At 36.8% G+C, this 23,801-nt stretch overlaps 1 protein-coding gene across 1 annotated transcript in view; it reads right to left on the reverse strand.

Annotated features, from left to right (window-relative positions):
* Hdac8 (histone deacetylase 8) overlaps window positions 1–23,801 on the reverse strand; it is a 210,167-nt gene that overhangs the window by 92,735 nt on the left and 93,631 nt on the right. Inside the window, exons 8-9 of the mRNA XM_055595734.1 lie at window positions 22,072–22,244; window positions 19,174–19,268 (exon numbers count right to left, since the gene is read on the reverse strand). Of these exons, the coding sequence (XP_055451709.1) occupies window positions 19,174–19,268; window positions 22,072–22,244 (268 nt within the window). The remainder of the gene's footprint in view (window positions 1–19,173; window positions 19,269–22,071; window positions 22,245–23,801) is intronic.

A 23,801-nucleotide genomic window follows, 5' to 3' on the forward strand; every position in this document is an offset into this window, starting at 1 on the left:
CTTCTAGCTCAATAACGAAGCATTAACAAGCCTTCTTGTTTACTAAGACTTACTTCTGCTCTTCCAAGCAGGTTCCTGTTAATTTTAAATGAAGATTCCATTGATGTACTTTAATTACTGGATGCTCTGACACTGTACCCAAACTGTATTTATTTAAATGCTTATCTTGAGGGAGGCACCATCTAGGACCATCCCACGACAAAAATACTGTCACAGGAAGACCATTGTGTTTCTAGTCCACACCTAAAAAAAAAAAAATACTCTTTTATGGTATGCATGTTCTATAAAATAAAGATAAGAAAAGAATCCTGTAGAGTTTCCTGAAGTAGAAAGCAAGTGTGGTGAAGGCTCATATCAGCTTCTTCAGAGTTGTTTAGATAACACATTTCCCTGGGCTGCGAGGAGACCATGAGAGGTAATTTATAGAAGCTCCAGTGTAACATCGGGCACAAACTCGATGTAAAATGAACACTCTATTTCTTCTCCTAGGATTATTGTGAGGCTGGACTAAAGAATGCTTTGAGAACTACACAAAGTAATGCACACTGTCTGGCCCCTAGTCCATGTTGAGCAAATGGGTTTTTCTGCCATGTATTCTTTTCACCAAAACCACTGAAAGAAAAAGAGGATAAGCCTAGAAATGGGACAGCTTTGGGTTTCAGTCATGGCACGGCTGTTTTACTAGCTAATCCTTGGCAAGTTACTTTTCCTGTCAGTAAAAGAGGGATAACGCTTACCTGTCAGACATGCATGAATAGATGTGAAGGACCTAGTGTATACGTGAATAATTGGTGTTTACCAAATGTTAAAGGGCCAGCAAGGTGGCTCGGTTAGTAAAAGCCCTTGCAGTGCAAGCCTGGTGACTGACCGCAGTTTGATCCCTGAAACTTAAATGAGGGTAGAAGAAAAGAATCAGCCCCACAAAGCTGTCCTTTCACCTCTACATGCACACAGAGGCACACACCCTCCCATCACACATATATACACATGTATACACAAAAATGACATTCAAAAATTAATGCTAAGAGCTTTTCTCATGAAAATTTTGTAAATCCTTCTATATAATGTCTATATAATGCCTGTAAATCCTTCTATATAATGTCTGAATCCCTGAATCCTTGATAAATCATAAAATTCAAATATTCATATTCTAGCGTTTGTCTTTCTTATCTTTACTTTTGTAAGGTGATAGTAGTTCATTTCATTATGTTTTTTTAATGTTTTAGTCTCTGAGCTATGTGTTTTACCAAGGTAGTTTGGTTAATTTCATAAAGCATCAAGTATAGTACCCTGTTCAGTTTCTCAATTCGGTACTCACTGGGTACCAGAGAATCAGCATTGAGGCATAAGATGAAACAAGTCTTTGGTTGAGAGGAATCTTCCTAATGTAGTTTTTTTTTCTTTGTTTTTAGATGGGGCTTGATTATGTACTTTAGAGTGGCCCGGAGCTCTCTTTATAAGCCCACATTAGCCACAAAATCACGGTCCACCTGCTAATCCCCTAAATGCCCAGAGTACAGGCATGTGCCACCATGGTTGGTTTGTCAGTTTTATTAGCAATATTAATATCTAAAATGTGTACATCTGTACACATGTACATATTTTTGTGTGTATAGGTCAGAGAGAAACCTTGGGGGTCATTCCTCAGGAGCCTTTTACTGGGATGGGATCTCTTACTGGGACCTAAGGCTTACTTAGTAGGCTACGGTGGCTGGACAGTGATTCCCAAGGATTTATCCATCTCCACCTTTCATGTGTCTGCTACCACACATGGCTTTTGGCCTGGGGCTTGAACCTCGGATTCAGGTTTACCAGGCAAATAGTTTCCTGACTGAACTATCTTCCCAGGCCTTCTAAAATTTGTTGAATACTTATCATACTTCAGCCAGCTTTCCAAAGCACTTTACTTTTTACAGCATAATTGATTTTTCATATTAATCTCCATTTTATGGGTAAAAGAATTTAAGCAGATGTTTGTTAAATCATTTGTTAATTGTCTAGCACACATTGATACTAGGATTCCTTCCAACAAAAGCAAACATATTGAATAAACAAACATACTTTTTAGTGGGTGGGGTAATTACAAACAGTTAACTTTTAAAATGTCCTATATATGTGGGGAAGACTTCAAAAGGTATTAAAAAGTATACAATGAATGATATGACTGTACTACTGGTCTTTGATAATGATGGAATTAGCTTATAGAAGACTAAGCCTTAGGTTTAAAAGTTTTGAAACTTTAGGAAACCATTCAAAACCAGGCAGAAACAGAGATAATTCTACTACTGAAATGAGGGAATCACTGAAGAGTCCTATTTTAGGCATCTGGTGTGAGATATGACAAAGCTTAAGAACAAAGCTGGTTCTATCACAGTGCAGAGTTCAGGGTTGCCATAGTTTTATAAGATGAGATTCAAACCTTAAAAGTCTCAAGATAATTTAATCAATTATAAAGATAATAAAGAAAATTTCAATCTCAATGAGAATATGAATACCAAGATAATGAACATGGCAGAATTATTTAATAAGACCTTTAAGGAAGTCATCACAAAAATGTTTCAGTTAGCATTTATGAAAACACTAGAAACAAAATGAAAAAAAAACCACTAGTAATAAAAGAAAGTAGTAAACAAATGGAAATTTTAGAACTGAAGATGCAGCAACCCAAATAAACATAATTGATGGGCCAAATAGAGTAATTGAGAAGAAAGAAAAAAGAACTAGTGAACTTGAAAGTGAGATAGTGTGTAGTCTGAATAAAAGAAAAAACAGACTGGAGAAAAAGTCTCAGGTTAGTGGCACAAGAACATCAGAGTCCCAGGGAAAAAGAAAGAAGGTAGCATTATAAAAACATAAAAGAACTGGGTGGCAGCAGCACATAGTTTTAGTTTTGGAAGGCAGAGGCAGGCAGATCTGAGACTAGGCTAGTTCACTGAGAGTTCCAAGACACCAAAGGCTACACAGAGACCCTGTCTTAAAAAACAAGAAAGCAAAACAAAAAATAAAAACCATATAAAGAAAAACATCATCCTGTTGAGACCTGATAGGCTAGGGTCAGATGGAAGGGGAGGAGGACCTCCCCTATCAGTGGACTTGGGGAGGGGCATGGGAGGAGATGAGGGAGGGAGGGTAGGAATGGGAGGGGCTGAGGGAGGGGACTATAGCTGGGATACAAAGTGAATAAACTGTAGTTAATAAAAAAATTAATAAATTAAAAAGAAAAACATCTCAAAAGCAGTTAAGAGGAAAATCATTCACTACTCATATAAGAATAATAGCCGGAATGACAGGGGATTTCTCATCCAAAGATATGGATACAAAATGAGAGGCACATTTTTTAAAGTGCCAAAATAAGACTGGCAACACACCATCTTCTACACCCAGTGAAACTACCCTTTAAGAGTAAAAGGGAAATGACACTCGCATATGAAGAAAAATAAAGAAAATTTATTGGTGGAGTTCTGAAAGAATGGAAAAAAAATGCTCTCTAAATAGAAAGAAAATATAAAAGAAATAGTTGAACACATGGAAGGAAAACAGAATAAACGTATGCTTGATGGTTGAAGCAAAAATGATAGTGCTATCTGGTAAAGTTCTCAATAGATTCAGGGATTTTATGTTATAAAGGGAAGAGGGTAAAAGACCATGGAAGGAGGTAAGTTTTTTTTTTAATCAAAGTGGCTAAATAGCAATACAGGGAGACTGTGTTAAGTTATGTGTGTGTAACCTAGTAACTAAACAAAATGCTAAAAACATCTTTACAAATAGACTAATAAATAGGTAAAATGACATTCTTTAAGAATAACATACATGAGGTTGGGCATGGTGGAGCACCTTTAATCCCAGAACTTGGGAGGCAGAGGCCCACAGAGCGAATTTCAGGACAGCCAGCGCTACACAGAGAAACCCTGTCTTGAAAACCAAAACTAACACGAAGACAGAAGAGAAAGAACAAAATATAACAAACTAAAATGGCACCGTTAAGCCCTGACATGTCAACAACTACAATTAAAAATAATCCCCCATTGTACTGTTTTCTGATTTGTACTTTATGTCTTCAGACAGTAACTTTCTGAATAAAAATAAGCCTATAAAAATGGTCTAGAAAACATCACGCATGGTAACACATACCTTTAATCCCAGTAGAGGCAGGCTGCTCTCTGAGTTTGAGGCTAGCCTGGTCTACAGAGTGAGGTCCAGGACAGCCAGGATGACACAGAGAACCCTGTCTCAAAAAAGTGAGTGTGTGTGTGTGCATGTGTTGCGGGAACAGCAGGCAACTAATGAGTTAGAGAGTTCTGTACCAATAAAGCAGAACTGCAGGTTAGAAATATGGCTCAGTAGATAAGTATGCTTGTCATGCAAACCTAGTGACCAAAATTTAATCCCTGAAACCCATATGAAGGTAAAAGGAGAGAACCAACTCCACAGTATTGCCCTCCCTCCCTCTTCTCTCTCTTGAGTGCGCGCGCGCACACACACACACACACACACACACACACTAATAAAAATAAAATTATAAACTTCATTCTCGCAACTCTCAAAAATGGTCTAAATGTTTAAAGAATAGAAATTGGTAGAATACATTAAAATAAAAACATGACCCAAATTATATTCAGAAAAAAAAATCAGTTCAAATATAATGACAATTCAGTAGTGTTCTGAGGCCCTGAGTTCTATTCTTAGTTAAAAAAAAAATGTTTAAATGTAATGACATAGGAAGACTGAAAGAAAAATGACACCTTTACTCCCATGTAATTCTATCATGTGTATAGACTGGTTTAACCACAATCAGAATCTAGAATCCATCCATCCGCACAGACATATTTATAAATCTTTGTGCTGCACTGCTTACCACAGGTGCCATATTTTCTGCCAGTACTCCAACTCTCATCCATGAAAATCATTAGTGTGATTTTCATTTCTATAATTTTTTAACCATTTAGACATGATATAAATAGAACCATGTAGTACATGACAATTTTATCATCTTTAGTATCTAAACTAGTGGGGCTTAGTGTGATATTTTTACACATATATATCATTATACTTTGCTCTTATTTGTCCTCCCTGCCATGCCCTCTTCTGCTGGTCTCTTCCTTCCCCAAGTACTTCCTCCCTCCTTCTGTTTGCATGCCAGATATATTCCATTAACTTTTCTTCACTCCCTTTAGACCCTCTCTCCTTTACAGATCCCTGATCCCATGACCTACATATATGTACATACATGCATATACATACACATATACATTCATAATATTTCAATTTAGATTGTGTATGAGAGAAAACACCATATATATATATTTGGGTCCACCTTGTTTCACATAACATAAAGATCAGCAGTAACATTTTCTTTCCTGCAAGTGTTATAATTCCATTCTCTTTTACAGCTGAATACAATTCTTTATGCACATATTCCATATTCATCTCATGAGTGGCATGTGAGCTATTGTGAATGGGGCAGCTACAGACAAAGGTGTGCAGTAGGTGGTATGTTGATTTAGGGCACTTGGGCTGTACACACAGGAGTAGTACATCTATCTGGGCCATATGGTAATTGTATTCTCAATTCTTAAAAGAAACTTCCATACTGATTTTTTGCATTGACCGAACCAGTTTATGTTCCCATCACCCATATCCTCAGCACCATTTCTGCTTACTTGTTTTCTTGAGAGAGAGCCATTCTGAGGGGAGTGAGATGAAATCATAAAAAGGTTTAATCTGCATTTTCCTACTGTTTTTCTGATTTGTACTTATGGCTTGAGACAGTAACTTTTTGAATAAAATAAACCTACAAAAGTGGTCTAGAAAAGAGCAGGCATTTTTGCTGAAGGTACTGGCTAAAGATACATTTGCAATATTGGTGTATATGTATAGATTCATGTGGAGGGGTGTGAAGTGTAGGCCAGAATTCAACCTTGGGTGTCATTCCTTTGTAGCTGTGAGACAGACTCTCACTGGGATTGGGATTCATAGATTTGGCTAGGATAGCTGGCCAGTGGGTGAGGTCTGGGGCTCTGTAGAGCTGGAACTACCCGTGTGTGCCATGCTACTTGGCTTTTTATATGGGCACTGGGATAAACTTGGGTCCGGTGTTTGCAACGGCAAGTACTTTAACAACTGACCCAGCTCTCTAGTTCTGCACTTCTTTTGAGACAACCTATTTATTGGTTGGATTATTTGTTTTCATTTTCTATGTGCTTAAATTTTAGAGCTCTCTATAGATTGTAGCTATTAAGCCCCTGTCTGGTATGTAGTTGGGTTTATCTCTTATCCTATAGGCTGCCTGTTCCCTCTGGCTATTACTACTTTGTTACGCAGAGGTTTCATAATTTCATATAATCCCATTTGTAGCTTTTGGGGGCTACTTCTTGTGCTACTGGAGTCCTTTTGAGAAAGTACTCGACTCTGTCCATATTTGAAATGTTTTACTTATGTTTTCCTCTGGCAGTTTAAGGGTTTCAGGCTTACAGCTAAGGTCTTTGATCCATTTCTAATTGATTTTTGTACAAGATGAGTAATATGGATCTAATTTACTTCTTTTATATCTGGATACCAAGTTTTCTAAATACCACTTTTTAAAGAGGCTGTCTTTTTTTCCCCACAATGCATTTTTTTTTTGACAGTTTGCCAAAGATTAGGTAGCTGCAGTTGTGTGAGTTTATTTTTGGGTCCTCAGTTTATTCTGTTGGTCTTTATGTTTGCTTTTGTGCTAATGCCATGCTGTACTTTTTATTACGGCTCTGTAGTACAATTTTAGGTCAGATCTTTTGAGAGTAGCTAGTTTTGATCAGTATAACTCCCTTTAGGCCCATCCATGTTATTCCATACATCAATAGCTCATTGGTTTTTATTGCTTACTAGTATTCTGTAGCATAGATGTATCATAATCTTTTTAACCATTTATACATTACAAGACTTTTGGGTTGCTTCCAATTTGGGCTATTAAAGTAATACATTTATTTTTAGTTTATGTGGATGTAATTTTTATTTTTCTGGGAACAATGCCCAGGAATGTAATTGCTAGGTTATATGGTTAAAAAAATAAGTTGTTTTTTTTTAAGGGACATACATTAATACATTCTTTGATTACTGTTTACATATCATATTTTTTAATGTTAACTTAAAATTTTAATTGGCAAATAATAGTAGTATATTTATAGGCACAGTGGTGCTATAATCTGGTACATGTACGCAATGCTTAACGATAAAATCAGGGTAATTAGCATTTTCATCTTCAACATTCATCATTTCTTTTTAGTGAGAGCATTCATTCCAATTCCTCTCTTCTAGTTCTTTAGAAATAAATAATAAATTGTTGTGAACCGAAGTCACCCTACTGTGCTGTTGTTGGCTGAACAAAGGAAGATGAAAAGCCTTGCTTTTTCAAACCAGTGCTGCAACATCTATTTTTACAGAAACCGAAAATGATGAAGCTGAAGAATCAGTAAGGGGTCTGACTCATGGAAGGAAGGGACTTACTTCAAAGAAACTGGGTAAAATTATCAGTAAGAAATAGAAATATGATGAATGTTTTTTGTTACTAATTTACCATACAGTTTCATATGAAACAGATTTTAAATACATAGAATTCATCATTTTAGTTATAGCATTTCAGACTATTCATAAAATAAAATGAAAAACAATATACACCATATATATTTGAAACAGAGTCTAAGTCATGGGTTCAGTATGGCTTAGACCTGGCTGTCTAGCCCAGGCTGAACCTTAACTTTAAGTAATCGTCCTGCCTCAGCCTCTTGTGTGCTTAGATTTTAGGTGTAAGCTACAATGTCTGGTTAGAGTTAAGTATGAATACGGATAGAAGTACTGCTATCATAAGCTCATTAAAGCTAAAAATTGCTGGACATGGCAGCTTGTGAGACAAAGGCAGGGAGGGTGTGTCTGTTGCTGATTTGAGGCTATCCTGGTCTACATACCAAATTCCAGACCAGTCAGGGCCATTTAGTGCAACCAGAACTTAACAGGAAAAAAAACCTCAATAATTAATTAAATCAATAAACACCCAAATCTGTTTATTAGCACTTTTTGAACTAGAACTGAAAAAGCCACTTCAACATCTTATGGCTAAGTCATGAATACCTTTATTGATTGGAGACCTGCAGGCCATAAGCTTAGAGGCCAATGAAGCCTTGAACAGTTGACATTGTTCACTGCCTACCCAAGGAAAAGTTTGTGAAAACACTCACCGTACTGTCTTTTCTCAATGGATTAGTAGCTTGCTTTCTGAAACATTTAACCATAAACATGGAAACTTTGCTAGCAACCCATTTTCTGAACTGTGTTCTTCCCAACAGACCTATCTCAGTGCAGCTTGATCTGCTGTTTTGTTTCTATAACATGGCACCAGTACTAATCTTAGCAGAAGGCTTTCTTTTATGTGAATGATTGGAAACAAACAGAAGTGGTGCTACAATATTTAAAGCACTGAAAAACTTGTTTGAAGCTCATGGTTTATGTTGAAACAATGCTGTTTATACTTGCTTGGCACTTCAAAAGCAATGTTGAGGAAAACTGTTGGCACCATGTACAGATCAAGGCAGTACTATCAAGCGTACCACTGAGGACTGTAGTCTTTATTGCCATAAACTCATACTAAAAAAAAAAAAATCAACTTTACTTGAGAATGTCTTTGTTGAAGTACTAAAATTGTAAATTTTATTAAATCTTGCGGCTGGATTTGGTATTCTGTGTGACATCACAGGAAGTATGATGAGCTGCTTTAGACATAGAATGCAGTGCAGTGGTTGTCACGAGGTAAAGCTCATCTATGATTAAGCTATGAGCGTATCTAGCTAGTTTTCATGGGGTACTAATTTTGCCCAAAAGAACAACTGATGGATTATGATGATTCAATGTTATGATTAAACATTCAGGATACGGCAAATCTTCTCTCAAAAATGAAGTGAGCCTACAATTCTATAGTAAACAACTGATGTGTTTGTTGCCAATGATAACAAATTCATGTTTTTTAGTGAAACTGTAATTTCTGAAAACTTGATTTTGCCACTACGAGCTTGACAGCATTTCATAAGTTAAGCTTCCCCCAGTGACTGCTTTTTATGGTGCATAAAAATGTGTAAACATTTTGAGTGTTTTTTTTTATAACTCAGTGAACTGATATATTTCCAAATACTATGTACTGGGGGGGGGGTGTCAAATATCCATTCAAAATACAAATTTAACTTAACAGTATGTAAAAATTTACTGAGATTCTTTAAGGTTCCATACTGCATTAACATTAAAGAAATTGCCACCTGTAGAGTTTTGGTACAGTCTCAAGGAAAGCACATAATTATCAGAAAATGTTATTAAAACATTCTTTCCCTTTCCAGCTAAACATTCCTTCCCTTTCATATCTGCAAAGCTGTATTTTTTGTCATACAGTTTAACTAAAACATCATCAACACACTTTGAAAGAAGAAGCAGGTAGGGTTAAATGAGCTGTTACCTACTAAGCCAGATAATAAAGAGATTGGTGGAAGTCTGTTATAACTGCATTTCTTCTCATGGAATCGAAGTCCCAGAAAATAAGTTCTTTTTTATCAAAATGTGTTATTTATTCTTATTTTAAGTAAATTTCAAATACTAAAGAAATATAACTGACTATTTAAAGCAAAACAAATAACACATCAAATGTTTTCTTTTTTATAATATTAAAAAGAAGTATGTGACTGTAATAATAGAAAGGAAAGAGAAATGGAAGAACATTGCTGTAAGGGGTACGTGAACTAAAGTTTTAAAATTCACGTTGGGGCCAGTAAGATGGCTCAAAGAGTAAAGCTGCTTGTCACCAAGCCTGATGACTTGAGTTCAATCTCTGGGACACCCATAGTAGAAGGAGATAACAGATTTTTCTAATTTTTCTCCTGATTTCCATATGTGTGTGTACCATGATACATGCATACCCATATAAACAAACACACACACAAAATAAATAAACTATAATAAAATTTTGTTGTAAAAAACCATCAATATAAAAAAATCAAACTAGTAAGCAAGTAATGAGATAAAACAAAAGCCTGAAAAGTATTTAGCTTGATACCTATCTTCCCACATGTTTTCTACTTGTTTCATGTGTTCTCCATATCTTTCTTTTGAAAGATATGCACAAGATCCTATGTTCCATCTCTAGCACCACAGCACAAACAAAACAAACAAAAAACAAAAAGGGGGGAGGGTGTAGAGCCAGGCAGGTGTGGTAGTACATGCCTTTAATCCCAGTACAGAATTACAGGCATAAGGATCAAAGGAGGCAGCGGTAGGCAGATCTCTGTGAGTTTGAGGCTAGTCTGGTCTACATAGTGAGTTCTAATACAGGCAGGGATATATGTAGAAACCCTGTCTCAAAAGAAAAAAGAAAGAAAGGAAGGAAGGTAGGAAGGAAAGAAGGTAGAGATAAAATACAGATGACAGAAATATAGAAAACAAATAGGAAAATGGATATAAAGCTAAATCTATAAACTGTTTCAAGCACAACAAATAAGAGGCAGAAATTATCATACTTGATTATGAAAGCATCACTGTATATTGTTTATATAAATCCACTATATGAAGATGTTAAAAGTAAAAGGAGAGAAAAACATTTATCATTCAAGCAATAATAAAGAAATGTATTGCAATATTTAAATTTGAAGAAGTGGAATTCAAATCAATGAAGATAACCAGAAATAAAGAGTGATAGCTAATAACAATAAAGGTGTCAATTCATCAAGAATCCATAATAACACTTAGTGTGTATGTATCTAATAACAAACTTTCAAAATTATATGAAGCCCAGATTGATAGAACTTAAAAGGAGCAAAATGCAAAATCATGGTTGGAAATTTCAGCTCTCTCAGCAAGTGACAGAATAAGCAATAAAAATTCAGTAGTGACAAAGAAGCTATAAACCACACTTGCAATCAATTTGACTTAGTTGATAATGATAGAAATGTCACTCAAGTAAAAGCAGACCACATATTCTCTATAGATTATAATGAAACATTTTCTAAGATCAATCATATGCTGCCCTTAAAAAATTTTAAATAGCATTAAAGAAGTGAAATGATAGAGAGCATGTTCTTTCTTAACAACACAATTCAATAAAAATGAAAAATAAGGACTAGAAAGATGGCTCAGTGGCTAACAGCACTTGATATTCTTGCAGAGGACCTGGGTTCAGCTCACAGCACACACATGGTGGTTCATAACCACTGAACCTGTAGACTGTAAGAGCCAGAGGATCAGGAGGTTTGCTCTGTGCCTGTTGTTTCCTAGTAATATCAGAAGCTGTATCCATAAAGTCTCACCAACGTGACTGCCCAAACATGAGCTAAACAAGGACAACAATGGACATGTTAAAATTGGCATGATGGTGGAAAGACCACAAGGTCTCAGCCTTACACAAAGAAGTACATGCAACTGAGGAATGCTGAGAGCAATAGTCTTCCCCAGAGAAAGCACACCAACTGGTTATCCAATGCCAACTGGCCAGCCCTGAAAACATATGTACAAGTAACATACAGACTGAACAAGTTATATTTAGGAATATGTATAAATATATATATAGACATATATTCATATATATATATATATATACACACACACACACATACACATACATACACATATATACATATACATGTAACCATTAATGAAAAAGACAGGCAACAAATCTGAACGAGAACAAAGGGTGTATATGGAAGGATCTGAAGGGAAGAAAGGGGAGAGGGAAATGATGTAATGATATTACAATCTCCAAAATGATAAAAATAATTTAAAACTATATGGAAACGCCCTTAAATATTTGAGAATCAGTTAAAAATAAAGCCTCTATCTTTTAAAATAAGTCATATGTCAAAGGAGAAAACATTTTGTGTCACATGAAAATTTAAAAAAACAAATCTATCGGAATTGGTGCTTACACAGAAATCCATAGCTCAAAATGCTCCTATTAAGAAAAAAAAAACATTAAAAATCAATGAGCTAAGTTTTGATTTATATTGAGACAGGTTCTAATTATGTAGTCTTGCCTGAAACTTGCTGTGTAGACCAGGCTGGTCTCATACTCAGGGATTCACCTGCCCTGCCTCCCAAGTGTTGTGATTAAAGGCGTACATCATCTCACCTGGCCTAATATGCCATGTTTCTATCCTGAGAAACTAGAAAATGAACTAAAAACAGCAAAAGAAAGCACAAGGGAGAAAATAACAGATTAAGTCTATGAAATGAAAAGCTAGTTTTCTACAAAAGCAAAACGCACTACAAGCCTGCCATTGTGACACACACCTTTAATTCTACCATTCTGGAGGCGGTGGTGGGATAGTCAGGAATTCAAGGTCATCCTCAGCTACATAGACAGTCCTAGGTTAGCCTAGGCTATGTGCAGCCTTGTCACACATACACAAAAGCAGGGGCTGGTGGATGACTCCATTGGCAAACTGCTTGTCAGGCAAGCATGAAGCCCTACGTTGGCTCTCCAGTTTTACTATATAAAAGCCCTTATGTACCGACAATCCAGCAGTAGGGAGGCAGAGAAAGGAGGACCTCTGGGGCTCACTGTTCAGCCAGCCTAGCCAATTAGAGAATGAAAAGTTGAATGACAGACCCTGTCTCAAAAGAAGATAGAAAGTGATTGAGAAAAATGCCCAACATCAAACTCTCATTTTCCCATACATATGCATACACACTCATGTGTATCTGCATTCACAGATGCACACACACACAAACATGTACACATACACAAAAGGAAAGAAAAAGAAAAAACACACTTCAGGGAACTTATTAGACCATGAGTTAAAAATAAAAAAAATAATAACGATAACAATAATAATAATAACAACAAAAGTCATTAATATGGTGAATAAAAGAAGGGACATCGCTACAAATCTGTAGACATTTGAAACAATAATAATAAGTAAAGGAATAAACTTCTGGAAAGATAAATTACCAATGTGGAATTTAAAAATTAGCATTATTATTAACAGCCATAAAGCATCAAAAATCAAAGCTTTCTCTTAAAGAAAAGTCTAGGCTCAAAGGTTTCAAAACCAGTGACTTCTGTTAAACACTTCAGGAAGCCATAATATCCATCCTACACAAACTCTTTCAGAAAAGAGAAGAGGAGTTAATGTTTTTCATATCAAAGCCAGATAAATACATTTCAAGAAAACAACAGGCAACATTCCTCATCAAGACACAATAACCCTTGACCAAGTTTCAGCAAACTAAATAAACAAGATAATACCTCATGACCACATAGGTCTTATCCAAGCAATGCAGTAATTCTACATGAAAAAAAGTCAGTGCAAGTCACTATTCTAACAGAATAATGGTTGCTAGACAGTCATTTTAGAAAATAAAGAAAAGCATTTAACGAAATTCTACATTCATTTTTAAGGAAAACACCTTTAATTAAAAATAGAAGAGAACTTTTGTTTCCTAATAAAGAACATGTTTTAGGACAAAACCACTATGATTAATCCTTTACAGGGAAAATTAAGTGTTTTTCCTCTTTGATTAGGAAAAAGCAAAGACAAAGATATTCACTTAGTCCTTCCACTTGACACTGTCCTTGATGTTCTTTTTTTTAAAATAATTTTATTATTTTTAAATTTTATTTTATGTACATTGGAGTGAAGGTGTTAGATCCCTTGGAACTGGAGTTACAATTGTGAGCTGCCATGTGGGTGCTGGGAATTGAACCCAGCTCCTTTGGAAGAGCAGACAGTGCTCTTAGCCACTGAGCCATCTCTCCAGCACCCAGACTTGATATTCTTAACCCACAGTTACAACCAGTGCAGTAAGACAAGAAAAAGAAATAAAAGGCATAAAGACTGCATAAGACTTAAAATTCTAAATTCATAGATGACATGCTCATGTACATGGAACGTGCTAACTAATCACAAAATCGTGAGGAGCAAGGTTACATTTTTCAAGATCAGTATTCTACTTAAGATTTATATTCTGGCAACAAACTGTTGAAAATTACTTAGGATATTCCATGTACAAAAAATCAGTACCTTGAAATACTTAGGAATAAATTTAACCAAGTAAGGCCTGTTTATTGTAGAGTTTAAATTAAGATCAGAAATTTAAGGCTATCTAAGTAAATGGGTTTCAAGTACAGCTTTAACCAGTAAGACATTATTACTCACAAATAAGTCCATATAAATTCAGTGGATTATATCAAGACTTTTAGATTTGTGTCATCAATTTGTATATAAAACTATGTAGTTTATTTTAATGGCTACACATATTTCTTAATATAAATGAAAGAGTTTCCTAATTATTTTATCAAAAGCAGTCTGGTGAAGTAGAGTATTTATTTTTTTGTTGTTAGTAAATCTGATGATTATTTTTGTTAACCTGGGACTCAAAAGTTATTTCAGGGGGCTAGAGAGATGGCTCAGTGGTTAAGAGCAATGAATATGCTTTTCCAAAAGACCCAGGTTCAATTCCCAGCAACCACATGGCAGCTCACAACTGTCTGTAATGCTGATTACAAGGGATCTGACACCTTCATACTAATGCACATAAAATAAATTTAGAAAGTTATTTCAGATTTTTGAATTATAAATATTCAACCTGTACACGAAACTGCTTTACTTAAACACAGATCATGAGATCTAAATAGTAAAACTAGATTACATACTATTTTTCCATATAATAGTGCTACCAATGCACTGGCCTTTTTATGGGTTTATGTCACGTTTGGACTTTCCCCATGGTCGTTTCTGGGCCCAATCATACGTGCATGTTCCAATTCTCTCCATGTTCCCCATTTGTGATGGTTATTTATTCCATGATTGCCTGTCTAACCTCTCTTCCCAATTCATAGGCTGAAATCAACTCCCTGATTCCTGGTTTTATGTTATCACCTGTTTTGTATCTCATGAGGTTGTTCTCAAAGAGCTGCCCTAAATATTGTAGAATCTATGTTGGGCTTGCCTTTTTAGATCCTTTCCCTGCACAGCAATGGAGAATATTCCTTGGGATAGATGAGTTTCCAATGGTTTGGATACATAGCGCTTTTTGAAAAGGATAGGAAGTTGGTACTAGGGTTGACTTATGTTTTCAGAAAGACTATATTACATTTCCATTTCTCCCACCTTCAACACAGAAATCTCTCTATGTGAATGCTTACACATATTCAAATACCTGCTTGCTTAGTTGTTTATTCAATGAAGGAATGTCAGCTAGATGGGTGCTTACATTGTGCTTAAAACAGGAAGCTAAAACAGACAACCAAACACAGGTGACCAGCAGAATGGTACAGATTTGAGACTCTTCAATCAAAAACCAAAATGCTCCAAAGTCTAAAATATTTTACTGTTAATCTTATACTAGAAGTAGCAATGACCACACCTTCGTTGTTTAATGCAAAACAACTAAAATATTCTGTAAAGTTTTCTTCACACTATATATAGAAGGAAGTGTTGAAACAAATGAATTGTGTTTAGATCCCTGTTCCATCCCAAGAAATCTCATTATTTATTTATACACAGTTGTTATAAAAAAAAAAATCTTAAAACCTCAAAACAAAATCCAAAATTCTCAAATCTGCAATGCTTTTGCTCGCAAACATTTTGATTCAATGTTCTAGGAGTACGCCTAAACCTTTTATCTTGGTTGTATGACAAGTTTACTCCCATAGCAATCTGTCTTTTACTTTCTAAGAAAAAAAAAAGCTTTCTCACTTAAAAAGAATTAGATTTATTTACCTTATGTATATGTGTGTTTTTGCCTGCATGTATGTACTGTATAAATACCATATGCATGTCTGGTGCTTGCAGAGGTCAGAAGAGGGTGCCATATTCCCTGGACCTGGAGTTATGAGCAGTTGTGAGCTACTATGTGGGTTCTGGGAACTAATCCTGGGTCCTCTGTAAGAACAGCAAGTGCTCTTAAAACCACTGAACTATTTCTCCAGCCCCAAATACTTTCTAAACACCAAGGTTATAGCTGGTCACAATTCCTACTAAAGCTCTAGGTGTTCCTCCTCTCTAATATAGTCTGCATGACACACATTGTACATTTACTGGTCTTTCCAGCTTCTGTCCCTTTTGTGTATTGCACAGACCTTTCTCTTCCTCACTTGGCAAACTCTCAATCAATCTTGAATATCTAGTTCAAAGTTTCAGGGTCTTACTGGTTTGCCTGGAACTTGCCATCTAAGTAGTTCAAGCTGTCCTTGACCTTGTGATCCTCCTACCTCAGCCTGCTGAGTTGCTAGGGTGACTATGCACCACTACCCTCAGCTTAGTTCTGTTGAAAGAGTTCCCCCCTTTGCTCCTGCTTGTCCTAGATTTGAACATACTGCTTTGATGCCTTAATTAGAGGGTAGTATTTTTGAGGACATTGGGTTTACCTTGTTTGAGTATCTGAATCCAGATCTGAAAATGTCCTAGCAAGTAGTAGGAGCCCCATTAATAGCTGTTAAATAAATAAAGGAGTAAAGAAACAGCTTAAAAGGGCTTGGTTGGTTTAAGCTAACGTGTTTTGAAAATCATGGGGATTGTAGCTAGACCTAGGAAGACAGCATAGAAGTGGGAAAATGGCCTTTGGAGGAGGAGGAGAAAGATTATCTTAGCTGACTGTTACAATAGTCAACATTGTGACTGTGCTATGGCCCAGCTGATCTCCTCACTGTCTCTGCTCTCATTCTCTGACTTTGTTCTTCCATCTCCTAGGATAGCAGGATGTTTTGTGCTCTCCTTTGTATTCCCTTCACAGTTAATACACATCTCCATAGTCACTGTTACGACTATCTTCTGGTTAATTTGGGAAAAATGTGTATAAGGGTATTTTGCTTCCATGTGTGTCTATGCACCATTGATATGTCTGGAACCTGTGGAGGCTGGAAAAATACATCAGATCACAAGGAACTGGAGTTATAGTCGATTTTAGGCCACCATGCGGGTGTCTGGGAACTGAACCTGGATCCTCTGCAAGAGCAGTCAGTGCTCTCAAACAGTGAGTTATCTCTCCAGCCCCTAATTTTTTTTTGAGACAAGGTCTCCTAAATGGCCCAGCCTGGCCTGGAACTTGCTGTGTAGCCCAAGCTAGCTTCAAACCCAAGTCCTTCTTCAGTGGTTAGACTGCTGAGATTATAGGTTTGTGTGAACATGCCTATCTGGTCTTGGAGCTCCTCCTCTGCTCTGTATTATCACTATCTGTATTGGCACAGCTGCCCATGCTCGTTTTCCTTTTCTAGCCACACAAGATAGGGATAAGGTCTTACTGACCTTTACATCCCTTAAGGCACTGAGAGTAGTACAATTCCTAGCAAATAATGAATATACAGAAAATATTTTTTCTTATCTACCATTTGTTGATCTGATTGCAGAGCGCCAAAAAGATATTTGTGTGCAACTGTGTATTGTGACACAAAACTTATATACGCCTTCATACTGTGTGGTCTATTTTTGGCAATTTTCATTAAAATAATATCTTATTGTACCTGAAGACTGTCATTTCAATTTTCTTCTTTGTTCCTTCTTAGATGACTCATATCTTTTATACCAGAAGAATATGACAGAAGGGATTCACAAAGGGTTTGGACAAATATATGAATGACAGAGTCATAAACGTCTGGGTGTAAGAAGCGCGGAACATGCAAAAGGGAAGTAAGAACTTGCTTTTTGGAAATGTCTATTAGGTGCCACAAGCTGTGTCTCAGGCACTTGACATGCATTACATCTCATTTAATCTTACAGAATGAGTCCATATAAAGACAGAGCATCGCAATCTATAAGGCTAAACTCACATCTGTTCACGTACATAGCTTCTCCAGGTACCAGAGGCAATATCCGTATTTATTAAAATTTTATCACTCTTTTAATACAGATGAATCATTAGATTTGCTTTTGCTTCTGAGGAATATAACACTCACTCTCAATTTAGACTACTACAGCTTACGGCTGCTTTCTGCTATAACTTGATCAGTTTTTGGAGTCCCAGTGCTCTAAATTACAATGCAATATGAGATATTCCCACAGCAATAACAGCAATTACATTTGTTCACAGCACTTACCTATATTTCATTAAGCTAAAAAATACAGAATAAAGGTAAGTGAAGTCAAGAAAAGACTTCCATTAACCCTGACACTGGCAAATTTTCTCAAATTATTCCGTTCCATCTATCTGTATTCTAACTATATTGAGTGGTTCCTCTGAGTTATGCATTATACCTCACCTATGGTTTGAAGAAAATTAGAAGCAAATTAGTTGAAGTTACTTCTAATTAAAAAAAAAAATTAATGATGACTCCACAAAGCATAATGTTCTCAAGTACACAGCAATACATTTGGCAGATAACATAACATTACAAGCAAAGAACTATCCCTCATCTTTGGGAAATAGCTGGAGAAGGTGGGGCTTCACGGACTGCTTTGTCATTTTAAGTTTAAGGTCTGTGTCTATATTCTCATCTGTGATAACATATTCCCTGACAGGGGTTAAAGTAAGTGAGAATAGATGGGGTATACCTTTGAAATAGTGATTATCAACACACTCACAGGTCCCAGACAGCTTTTATTACTTGTTTTGGAAAAACTAAAGCAGACATCTTTGGTTTGTTAAGGCCATCTTGTATGACTAGAGAAAATGGCAAGGGTTAAAACGATCACATTTCAGGCTGGTTGGTCCAGCCCCAGTCTCTGTACCTCAAGTTGCTGGAAACCCAGCAGACCTGAGTTTCTTGCGGTTCTGGTTTCTGAAATTTACAGTAGTCAAAGACATCTGAGAGAACAGGATGACCAGCAATGAATATGTGTCACTTCTCACCTAGGGCAACTTGCCCAAAACCAACCAAAACGTAGCTTATATATTTAAAATTAGCCCCTTCACTTTTGAGACGAGGGGCTGAAAATATGCACATATTCCAAAGAGTTCTTTGTGTGAACAGGTGACCCCTTCCCACAGTCTCTGTAATTAATTGAGAAATTAAAGTTGGTTGGCCTTTGAGAGCTTTTGTTAAAAAAAAAAAAAAGGCAGAAGGTCTTGGCTATTTTGGAACAAGAGTCCACTATTCTGCCAAAACAGTGTGTCATTGTTACTGAAGTGTCTCTCAACAAAATGGTATTGAGTGGTGAGGACGTGATTTTGATTAGGTGGAATGACTCAGCTCTTCCCCTTAAAGAAGAGAGGACTTGTCAGAGCCTTACTTACCTCATGATCTGGGATCTCAGAGGATAGTGTTTTCCCTAGGATGACCCCGGTCAAGTATGTCCAGCAACGAGCTGTGTTGGCAAGGTTATAGCCTCCTGTCTCCATCAAGAATTGTGAAGTTAGGAAAGAATAGTCACAAAACAACAGGAGGGGGGGGTAAGGAAGGAGAGAAAATCGTTTTAATAAAAGGGCTAAAAAGACAACTTCAACTTGCAGAATCCTATTTTAACATTCCTTAATAATATTTGTGAACTACCTAGTGGGCAGACTTTAGGGGACCAGTCAGATGGTGCATAGAGTGGAACTTGGAATTTCAAGGGTAACACAGTTTAAAGAGGCTCTTTTCTTCCAGCAAATATGCACCCAAGGAAGCCAAGCACCTCAGTTCCATCAGGAGACATTAGTGAAACTGAGAACCCTGGAACCCAGATGTCTAGAGGGGACCCACCCAAAGTGATGGTTACTCAGATGAATTTTGCAACAATTCTATAAAGTGACTGTTGGCTGAGATTTGTATTTTAAAGCTATTGGCAGATCTAGTCCTAAAGGCATCCAGGAAAAAGAAAAGCAAAGTGCTGACAGAAACAGACTTCCTTCATTTAATATCAGCATTCCTTTTCACCACAAAATGCAAGCCTGGTGGCAGAGATCAAAGAAAGTGAGACGACGAAGGGACTGATGATTGACACCCTGACCCATCTCGTCAGGTCCTGTCATAGTCACCCAGCAGCCATATTACATTGGTTAATAATCAGCATATTTTTGTGCTGAATGGTTGTGCTTTGCCATGCAAGCATTCGAACATTGGCCTTTAGCTAAATTTCAAGAGTATAAGGGTAAAATGGAATGATTTCCTAACCTCGGAGCAGACCAAAGGAAATGAAATCAGCTCTATTTTAGGTAGGGTGACCATATACATTATCATCCAAAATGATACGCTTTTAAAAGCAATAGAGGACACTATTCATCATTACATTGGGCTAACATATATAAACTGGAACATACCATCATCCTTTTCTTAAGCTTTCCTATTATTTGAAAGGTCAGGGAGGCTAGGGTTTCTTGAGTGTTTCTTTCAGTTCTCAGTGGGACTGCTCTGAAGAAGCTTAAGAATGTAGCCACCTCTACTAATTGTCTATGTGTTAAGAGCAGAGAATTTCAGCTATCCAGTTTGTGTATTACTTTTAAACATCCCTAGCATGAAAAATTAGCCTGTATGACAGAGTTATTTGGCTTAGTTATTTAATTTCAAAAAGAATTACTATAGGTTTTGCTTAAGGAGTATGCAATCTCTAGTATACACATATTTTACTTGAAAAAATTGACACTTTCAGGAATGCACATATTGCATAAAAAGTTATACTTATACATTCAAGAGCCACACTTTAAGTTAAAAAACAAAACAAAACAAAAGGGCTTGAGCTAATGCTAATGGGTTCTTTGAGAGAAGGCTGCAGCCTCAGACAAAAGTTAAATTCTCACAGATGTCTGTTGTGAAAGGTCTTTTCCCCCTAGCTGGCCTTCTATCATAATCACCATCCTTAGTGTTGTTAAGGAAAGCAATATGCCATGCAATGCTTATCAATTTTATCTTTTTTTTTTTTCTGGAGATGAAGTTAATAAATTTTCTTGCCAGCTTTTCATAAGATAGTGTCTCTTGTAAGCAGTTTCAATTTTGAACCCTCTGGGATTTAAAGATGCCAAAGGACTAGGTTGGTGTATTTGTGCTACATGCTCACTTTTTTACATAAGGCCTTCCCAGAATTTACCTGAACTTGGATTTTGCAAGAGAGTGATAAAATCAAACTATTACCTTCTTCCTAATGTATGTATTTAAATTTCTACAAAACTTTTATCTGTATGATAATTTTGCTCCATTTATGTCTGTATTACCCATGTCCATGCCAGGTACCCACAGAGGCCAGAAGCAGGCATTAGGTCCCCCAGAGCTGGAGTTACATATGGTTGTGAGCTGTCCTGTGGGGGCTGGGAACTGAACCTCGGTCCTTTGCCGAGAGAGGCAAGTGTTCATAACTACTGAGCCATCTCTCTAGCCTATATATATATGGACGTTTGGTTCATTTTTGAGATAGGGTCTTGTGTAGCCCATGCTAGCCCTCAACTCTTGATCCTCCTGATTCTGTTTTCCAAGTACTAGGATTAAAGGCAAGTGCCACCATGCCTGGTGAAATACATGAGCATTTTAATCTCAAGCCACTTGACCATATTTTAATACACCAATTTATTAATCCAATGAAATAAATACTGTAGTTGGTAGGGAAACAGAAGGTCCTAAGCAAGGAACCTATGAAGGTGACTGAGGTTGGGCAAGGTACCAAAACATACAAATGCTCTGTCAAACAAACCTAGAGTTCTGTTAGTTAAATAATGTAAATATCACTATGAGGGAAGAAAGAATGCTCAAAAGACGATGGATCTCTCAAGTTTGCTTCATTATAACAAAGGCATGTTTTGGGGGAAATGAGTAAATCTTGAATTCAACTTAGCTATTCAATTAAGTCATATATTTACTATGCCTTTATGAGCAGAGATAGAATTTCATTGGAATGTTTCCAAAACATGATGATAAGAACAAAATTAATGACTATTCTAGCAGAAGAGGGCACACAGTCTTTTGGGGCTGACATCCTCTATTATAATCTGAGATAATCTCTTATATTCCATTCAGTGCTCAGGATTGAACAAAGGGTCTTACATATGCCAGGCAAATGTTTTCCTTTTAACCTTTATTTCAGAATTGAAACAAACTAGACTTAGGCTTCTGGGTTACAGGTAGGTTAGTACTAGCCAATCCAGGAACTTCAACTTATCTTCTATGTCAAGAAAGTGTGGGGGAAGGACTGACAAGTTCTCTTGGTGCCTTTCCTTCGTACTCACCTCCTCCTAAAATCAGAGTTGCCAACTGCCACTGAAGAACATACTTCAGACACTTGCCGATCCCCACTGGTGTCATGTTAAAGGAACACATTGGATCCCCAGCAATGGTATCTGCTCCCAGCTGTAAAACCACTGCTTTAGGATTGAAGGCCTGGTACACCTCCTTTAGTACACTGTAGGAAAGAGGAAGGACATGAATTATCAGGAAAAGATCAGTTTGAGGTCAGGGTTTGCAGTTGGTAGTAGGGTGTTTTGAAGGGATAATTGAATTATCCAGTAACTGAAATGTAACCTGTCCATCACATTTAACTGTCCACCTTAAAGGGTAAAACAGTCTGCACATGCATTCTACTTTTAATAAACCTGACTTATAATATAAATCCCCTACTTTCACCATCACCAATGAACAAATTTGCCCTTTTTTATTTCAGAACCGAGACTTCACTGAAAACTCCGTGTCTATTCAACTTTCACAGCCATGGGGTATAGTTTACACATTTATTCCATTTTAAAATCTAGATAAATAAAACATATATGTTGAATAGTTATGAAGGTTTTCTTCTGAAAATTTTAGATAGCAATCACACTTGTAGTTTATCACCTAATTATCAGTGGGGGCAAGAGACACAAGCCTTGAAAGCCTAGATGGTATCAACTTACTTTTCATTATTCAAAGGACTTGAGGGCTCTGAAATACAGTCTTTCCCATTGCATATGTAACCATGGTATTATAAGGAGAGCAGTATGAAGTAATCAAAAATTATAATTTGAATGTACCCAAAAGAACAAGTTGGAATGGGTAATAGTGTAATTTTGAGTAGAATCAATGCTATCGAATCAGCCGAACTGTAAGGCATGAAGCCTTACAGATGAAAAGGGAAATGTCAATGTGACAGGTAACCTTAGTCAGGCTTCCAATACTATCATTAATTGAACACTGACAATGTCCAGAATGCATTCCTAGGAATTATAAGGTCCTTGCTCTCAAGGGGCTTACAATCTACTTTCCAGACAAAACATATCCCAGCCCTCAAGGGCCAGAGTATCTCTTACAGAGACATGTAAACAAGCGCAAATTAACAGACTTCAGAGTTGAGAAAATACAGAGTCAAAAAGTGATCAAAAATGTTGAAGTTAATGACCCTCTCATAATCAACATGTCAAATTACACCAGAGCAGAAAAACAGAAAAATCCCAGATCCTTCTGAGATGGCAAAAGGAATTCAGGGATATAAAACACTGCCCTTCCCAATTCATATGTAACCAGGGTATGAAAGGATGGTCATAGAGGCATTCTTTGACATAAAGAACTATTTTGCTTTAGTTTCTCATTACACAGATGAATGCTGAGGGATTGTAGAGATTATAAGAATATTATAAAATTCATGACATGTGATCCTCAATGCAAGGATTCTTAGGTTTATTCTCTCTTTCATGTGCTTATCTCATGGGTGCAGAGGGAAGATAAGCCACCTGAACAGCTTAGGCGACATTTATTGAGCATCTACACAGAGCACCCTATTAACTGCTGCTGTGAGACACAGAGGAAGGCGTGATGTCTATTTTAAAAAGCTTTCTAGCCAGGGTGGGGGGGAGATTATCATTCTTTCCACTCATTCTTTCCTTCACTCAGCATACGCTCACTGAGCACCCACTATGTGCTCAGATTCGAACCAACATGGACCAGATGCTCCAGGAATCAAGAGGAATCTGGCATGCTCTGTATCATC

The sequence above is a fragment of the Psammomys obesus genome, unplaced genomic scaffold (assembly GCF_907164565.1).
Source record: "Psammomys obesus unplaced genomic scaffold, mPsaObe1.curated_primary_1811, whole genome shotgun sequence".
NCBI classification, from domain to species: domain Eukaryota; kingdom Metazoa; phylum Chordata; class Mammalia; order Rodentia; family Muridae; genus Psammomys; species Psammomys obesus.